The sequence below is a fragment of the Saccostrea cucullata genome, unplaced genomic scaffold, assembly GCF_032062105.1.
Source record: "Saccostrea cucullata isolate Sc308-1 unplaced genomic scaffold, CSIRO_AGI_Scuc_v1 ctg20798, whole genome shotgun sequence".
NCBI lineage: Eukaryota > Metazoa > Mollusca > Bivalvia > Ostreida > Ostreidae > Saccostrea > Saccostrea cuccullata.
In genome coordinates, this window is record NW_026936646.1 from 1 (window position 1) to 7,447 (window position 7,447).

The window sequence follows — 7,447 nt, forward strand, 5'->3', positions numbered from 1 at the left end:
TATTTTAAAAAGAAAAATGGGTTAAATTCGTATAACTTGCTTTCGATCAGGTGAAACAGAATTTTAACAGCGCTTAAGTTGAAAATGAAGATGATATATCTTCAGTATGATGACATTGCATCCATCACTTTGAAATTGAATTGAAATTGTCACTTTTTTCAAGGTTACCTGAAAATATGAAAAATGTCGTTCATTAAAGAAACATTAATAATTTGACAAAAATATAACTGGGTAATTGTTCACCACCAATGTTAACCAAGTTCCCATTTTTTTAATAAAATGATAAAGAATAAATGGTGACCTTCTTGATCAGACATTTGAAGTCCTTACAAAAATCGTCTGAGATAGATAGTTTATAAAGACACGATCCGTAAATTTTCGGTGTTCAAATAATTTACTTCCATTCATGAAAACGCTGTAAAAACATTCATTTATGCATGCAACTTAAAATATAAAAAGCTTGTTTATTTTTAAGACTTTTTTCTGGAATTTGCTTTGAATATGAAAGATATAATTCATAAAGTACAAATTATTGTTTTAACTAGTTATATCACATTTGAACGAATACATGTAGGAACGGTAGTTTTGAAATGTCATGACATTTCACAGACCAAAGATTATCATCACAATCTTTGACTATTCTAGATAACTATATGTTTGATCAGTCCATCTTATCTGTTTTTGGAATCAGATTTTTTTTTGCAATTCAACAATAACACACAGTCAAACCCCTTGTCAACAACTCGTAAACAGTCTTTATGTAATTAACGGAAAATCTGCGCTTTAAAAGACATAATGACAATAAAACCTTTCATCGCGTACTTTTAACACAGAAAACATACCGGGACATCTACAGAGAAGAATGTTAAGCCCATTGTTCTTTACAACAGAGACTGAAGGTTTTTGTGTATTAGCTTTTAAGTGGTTAAGAATGTAATCTGATTTAGAAGTGTCCATTGACATCTATATAGCTTGCTGATTGTTAAAGAACACCTCAGAACCCGCGACACACGTTTGAGAAACACACGACAAGGAATTTTGTTCCTGTAATTTTAAGCTTCGACAATGGAATTTATGTCCGCTACCGACAGAGTGAACGCTGCATTCGCTACTTTGCAGTCTGAGTTGGTGAGAAATAATTTATACATTTTTTTACCTGTATTCACTGTTTAGAAATATGTAACTGTTTAAATCTTTTTAGAATCTTGTTTACTCATTTTGATAAAAGTTATACCAAAAATGAGATATAAGATATTGTTTAGTCTTCATCATTTTTAAAGCTATTTAACAATCATTGAACCAATCAAATGGTGTAATGTTCAAAAGAATTGATAGAAAATGTTAGATGCTTCTGTCATTGAAAACTTGACTAAAACAATTTATTTTTCATATTTACTTCAAAGTTCTAATTTAAACTGAAATTTTTTTCAGAGAGAAATCAGAACACAAGACATCAGTCTGATGAAGCAACTACTGAGTATCAACGATTCCATCCAGAGTCTGTCCAAGAAAAGGAGCGACAAGTCACGTGCCAGGAGGATGACAAGAAAAATCTCCCGCAAACCAGCACTGGCGGAAATCACAGACGAGGACCAAACATACAGCAGGAAGGACGAAATCAAACTCCTGACCAACATCAAACTATGGAAATACTCCCAGTCAGACGAATCCAGCTCGGGATCAGAGTCAGAAATCCTGTCTGACTAGAAAGTTCCTCAACCGATTCCAAAATACCTCATTTGACGAAGGTCTCTCTAAAAACTGACGCATCAAGTACTCCACTTTCTCGACAAATCAGTTTAAGAGGTACACAGACCGGATTAAGAACAATCTTCATCAGACTTTGACGTCTTTGTTTTTTGTTATTTCTCTCGTCGCCTTTCATTGATAAAAGTAGGGTTTTGTAATGAAGGACGATGACAGAGCCAGGCAATAGTAGCGATAGTTGCTGTTACTCTGAATGGTTTATTGTCTTTTAATGGATGTTTGTTTATTTGTTTGTTGCTGTGTGTTTATAAATGCTTGCAAGAATTCTTTGTATGAATCGTTTTTGTCAGATATATATTTGTGTTGATTTCGACGAAGTCTTTCGACGGATTCAAATATTTCTTGTTTTGTGCAATGTAAGATCTTTTTAAATGTAATTTTCTTGCCTTATTGGAGAAAAATGTTTAAAAATAAGTTCGATATTTTCTTACATTATACTCTTTAAAAGTATTCAAATAACATTGTTCTTAGTTATATAAATTTTAAGGAAATCAAGTTTTGCTTGATAATGTTCAATTTAATTGAATTTATGTTTTAAACGTGTTACATAACAAACATCAAATTTTGTGAGCACATGTTTTGGGTCCATTGTTCGATTCCGTGTATGTGTTTGTGTTTTGTTGCTTGTAATATGTTTGTCCACAACTTTAACCTTGACCTATTATCAAGCTTTAAAAAGTTCAGCTATGGGTCAAAGTTAAAACTTCTTTTTTAAATTAAAGTAATGCATAAAGCCTACAAGTTTATTGGCTAGTTTCGGTTATTAATCATACAGAATACTTTTGCCAAGTGTCAAATAATATTAAAAAATATTGTTTTCAGAATTATTTTTCATCACAAAATATCTTTAGAAAAAGAAAATCAACATTGATTTTGATCATATCTATTTTTCATGAAAATTCAAATTCTATCAAAAAAAATTCACTTGACTATTATCATTATTATAAGATCTTTGTTAAATACTTTGGAAATAAAGGTATTAAAATTTGCATGTTTTTTTTCATTCTTCGTAAAATGTAACATTAGTTTGTAACAGCCTTTAAAGTTCAATAGTTTTTTTAAATGTTGGACCAAACTAAACTAGTCTTATCACATATACCACAGACTTTTCTTCACTACCAGTCGTATCGTGCAGAAAGGACGTATATAAGTAAGAGAAGAAGTACAATTGTAGTACATACGTATAAGTTTATATTCGGTGAATAATTTGAGTTGCAGACAAAACACGAGATTCTTTGAAGTACGGTTTTAAAAATAATTTTGACTTACGTCGTAATTAATTAAAATCTTAGCAAAATTATGACTATGACCTAAAAAATAAATTTATGCGTTTGATTTGCGAAAATATAATTTTGAAATTTAAAGGACATATAAAATGTACGATATGTCAACAATGAAATTCGCTAGACAGCATACAACCTATTTTCATTCATACTTTGATGGAAGAACGTAACTGATAAATAGAAAACTTGTTTCATGTTGACAAGGATGAATAAATATAATCATTTTGTGTGGGCATTTCCTTTGCTGAACATGAACAAAATTAAAAAGTTGTAAGTTTAGCATTAATTGTCAAAAAATGCGTTTTTATTCCATCTAAAATTACGCAAAATTATTAATAACTCTGCACCTTTGTACCACGTGCCCAGTTTGGTCACGACGACCCACCCTTTAAGTTTCTGTTTTATGTATGTTAAATGAAAATGATCTCTGGTAGTTCAAAATAAATTTCAGAAAAAAAAATAAAGCAAAAACGAAAATATACTGCATATACTTTTTTGTTTTATTAAAAAAATTATTTTTTGATACTTCTTAATTTAGAGCTAACCTTTTCACAAAGAGAAATATTTTCTTAACTGATATTTAAATAAGTTTAACTGCAGTGAATGGTGGGCCCGAAATATCTTTTTAATGATTGCTTTAATTTGTGTTCAGAATTTTCATTAAAAGTGATTTTTTCTACCTCTGCGAAAAAAGAGGGAAAAAAATTATTATATTAGTATAGTTTATTGTGTCATGAACCTACGGTCAATTTGGCTGCAGTCATACTGGGAAAAACTGTGTTGTTGAGCTTCTTTCATGTAATGACAAAGATATTATAAGGAAATTGTCTCCGTATGCAGACTTTGAATCATTCTTATTACCATTGCCATTAAAAGAGACTTGAAAGCTTTTTTTCAGCAAGACAATATTCGTAGTAAATAAGAAAGAAAAAAACCACGCACTGTAAGATACAATCCGTGCATTTTACTGTTATATATTTAAAGAATTTTGTTTTGGGTTAAAGATTCTTCAATTATTTTTAAAGTACTGTTCAAAAGTATAAACATTCATTCTTACCATAAATTGGTAAATGAAACACATAGTATAAAGCTAAGAGCAATATAAGTGTGTATTGTCGATTATAAATAACATCAGATAACATTTTACACCTTTCTGGCAAACCGCATTTGACTTTTTAGCCTTTACAGCTGTTTATTATTTTTTATTTGGAAAAATAAAGGTTTTGCAAAGCAGTTGCTGGACCCGGCAATATATCCCCTTCGTTGACTGGGATATTAAAAGGGTATCTAAGGCAGAAAGATTGTTTTGAAGAACTTTATCCTAAAAGTTGAATTGTGAATGTACACTGAACCAAACTTCAAAGTGTTCACCTAACATTTTTTAAGTTTTAAAAAACAAATGCGTACAATAAATGATTTCTTTAATTCATGATTAATTAAACAAAAAATTGCTTTCTTTGGTTTTTAGTACGGTAATGAATGTCGCAGCTTTTGCAGAAAAAATACATAATTTTTTTTCTGCAATAGCTGCGACGTTCATTCCCGTACTAACAACCAAAGAAAGGCATTTTATTGTTTATATTTATATCAGTTTAATTAATCATTTAAAATAGGATTAAAAAGATTAATCATTGTATTATTGATGCATACGTCTTAGTACGTTTCATTGATGGAACAGCCACTGATCAAGAAATCTATACAGGTGACATGCCAAGTGTAGTTCATGCACTGATTAAAGCAATGGGTTTTCTTAAGAAATAAAGGAGAAAATATTCAGTGGATGTAAATATTGATGCATAATTCAGTTCGATGCTGCGTAAATTTCATGTAAGTATCTCGTCAGAATTTTAAGGAAAGTGTCAAGGAAATGATGTACCCTCAAAATGAAAATTCACACATAATATTCTCAATGGAGTAAGACCACCACTCGCTCTAATTACTACAAGACATCCTTTACTGTTGGATACCATGTACCCCTGTATAGGAGATTGATCAATCTGCTGTCAAACCTACTGCATAGATCTTTCCAAACCGTTGAAATTGTGTGAAAGGGGGGTGGGCTTTTACATTCCTTATAAAAATTCCAAATGTGTTCATTGGGACTCAGATCCGGTAATCTGACAGTGCATCATCACACAGAGGCCTTTTGGTCAATATCCTTGGGCGTTTAGCACGTAAGTGCACCGCTTTAAAACTATACAAACTGCTTTCAGAGCTGATATTAGATTGTAATGGGCACCGATTTCTTATCATTTTCATCCGATTGAAATTGTATGTTTTCATGTTTCGAAGATTATTTCAGAACAATTTAACACTCTTTTAACCTGGTGTGACGCTAAATTTTGGCCTCAGACGAAGATCAAGATCAATTCAGGTTTGCTTAAATTTTGTCCAAAGCTTTCAAATTGTGACAAATTGGCGATAAAAATGACGCACAACCTATTATATAGAAAAATGTGTTTAAATTGGTTTTTGATACTGGTTGTAAATTTTTAAAAGTAATATCAAGGACAATTAAACACTAAAATAAAAGTGAGTAAAACGTGGTGCAAGGATGTTCCAAATATCAACATTCCAACGGCTCTCTCTTCTATCGCAATGGTCATTTTGCCAATATTTTGTGTTTTTTGGTGAAACCAGTTTCTAAAATTTGATAATGATCACAAAAAGATGATTACACAAAACACGTGCCGCAAAATACAGATTTATTGTTTTTAAGTTTTGTCACCGATCATTGGTTTTCGTCGGTGATATTTGATTTTCCTTCTACAATTGTTGAGAAGACTTATTTATTGTAATTTAAAAATATCATACCCTTTCCATAAAGTAGTTTTTAAATAAATCCATTTATTGAAGTGAACACATAGAAGTTTTGTTAAGTGTTATGTTTGAGATGCAGATGCACAATCAAAACCCTGTTCCTTTGAAATACAGTTAATATAATTAGTTTTTCCATCAAATACGATATTTTAACATCATTTGTGCTGCAACGTTAACATTTAACATTTTGTTCATCTTATTTTTCTTGTTTATTTATCACATCCAATTAAAGGACAAACAGAAGAATTGATCTTTGGCATATTGCCACCTATTTTTCTTTCACGCCTCTTTAATATATATACAAAACACAATGCATTTGAGAATTAGGGTCTTCCCCTTCATATTTTGCCCAACTTTCTGCACAATGTTCTACAGAATTTATATTTAAAATTTTGCTCTGTTACCAAATAAAAGTTTTGGGTTTCGTGTACATGTATATAGAATTTTTTAAATGGTTGCTTTTTGATATCAATCGTATTAACACCACAGGTCTCCAGAGAGACATTAAATGAAAGAAAGGGAGGATCAAGAAATCTTCAATGAATACTGTTTTATTGATGTCCGAAGTCTATGCCTATAAGGTTTGCTATAAATTTTAAAGTTAGAAAGCAACAAACCGTGAGTATCTGTAGGAAATACAGGATTTTTGACTTCAGCATTTAAGGACATACGCAACGTACCTTACCTACTGATGATTTTTCAAGATATTTTAAATTTAAGATTATAGTGTCATCAGATGTTCATAGACAAAACATCAGCATGCATTACCAGGGGTTTTTGGAAAGATATTGATTGATGAAATTTTTTGGATGATTCAAAGAAAAATATATTAAAAATACTAAACATATATTTTAGATGTTTCTTTTATCTAAAATTGTTATAGACGAAGTGTACAACACCATAGATAGAAGTTAAAATATAACACAAAGTTCCTTCAAGATTTGGAACTCTTCAACTCCATGGAAAAAGATAAAAGAGTTCAAACTACGTTGCGTATGACCTTAATATCATGGAAAACATGTCTATACTATTTTTCAAACTTGAAATTGTATTGTAATTTTTTGGTAACGATATTTACCTGTATCATTTCAAGTTAACATTATTTCAAAACTTTAGTTCCCTAATTATCCTTGTAACTTTGATATCAGTTAAACATGGATAAGAACTTTGAATGCTGAAACTTTGTTTTCGTTACGCCACATTTCACTATTTCAATCTGCATTGTGTTCAAATAATGTAAAGCTGTAAACATCATATTTATATTCTTTATAATATTCAAGCATTCTTTTGTTTTTTTTAAAGTGTTGTCTAATCAATTTTAAAACAATGAAGGGTCCTGATCATTATTTTCTGTTATTTCTCAATCAAAAAGGGTTTTGCAGAGCATTTGCTGGAGCCGTCAAGACATCACTTCGTTGACTAGAATACTGAAAAGGTATTTAAGGCAGAAAGGTTGTTTTGAAGAAAATTATCCTAAAAGATAAATTTTGAATGTATGTTTGAGATGCAGATGCACAATTAAAACCCTGTTCCTTTGAAATACAGTTATTATAATTACCGGTAGTTTTTACATCAAA

At 30.6% G+C, this 7,447-nt stretch overlaps 1 protein-coding gene across 1 annotated transcript; it reads left to right on the plus strand.

Annotated features, from left to right (window-relative positions):
• Positions 1-970: 970 nt before the first annotated feature.
• LOC134246101 (uncharacterized) lies at positions 971-2,617 on the plus strand. Its single transcript, XM_062728377.1, has 2 exons — positions 971-1,128; positions 1,432-2,617. The coding sequence occupies exons 1-2, from the start codon at positions 1,066-1,068 to the stop codon at positions 1,705-1,707; spliced, it is 339 nt and encodes a 112-aa protein (XP_062584361.1). The 5' UTR covers positions 971-1,065; the 3' UTR covers positions 1,708-2,617.
• Positions 2,618-7,447: the final 4,830 nt, after the last annotated feature.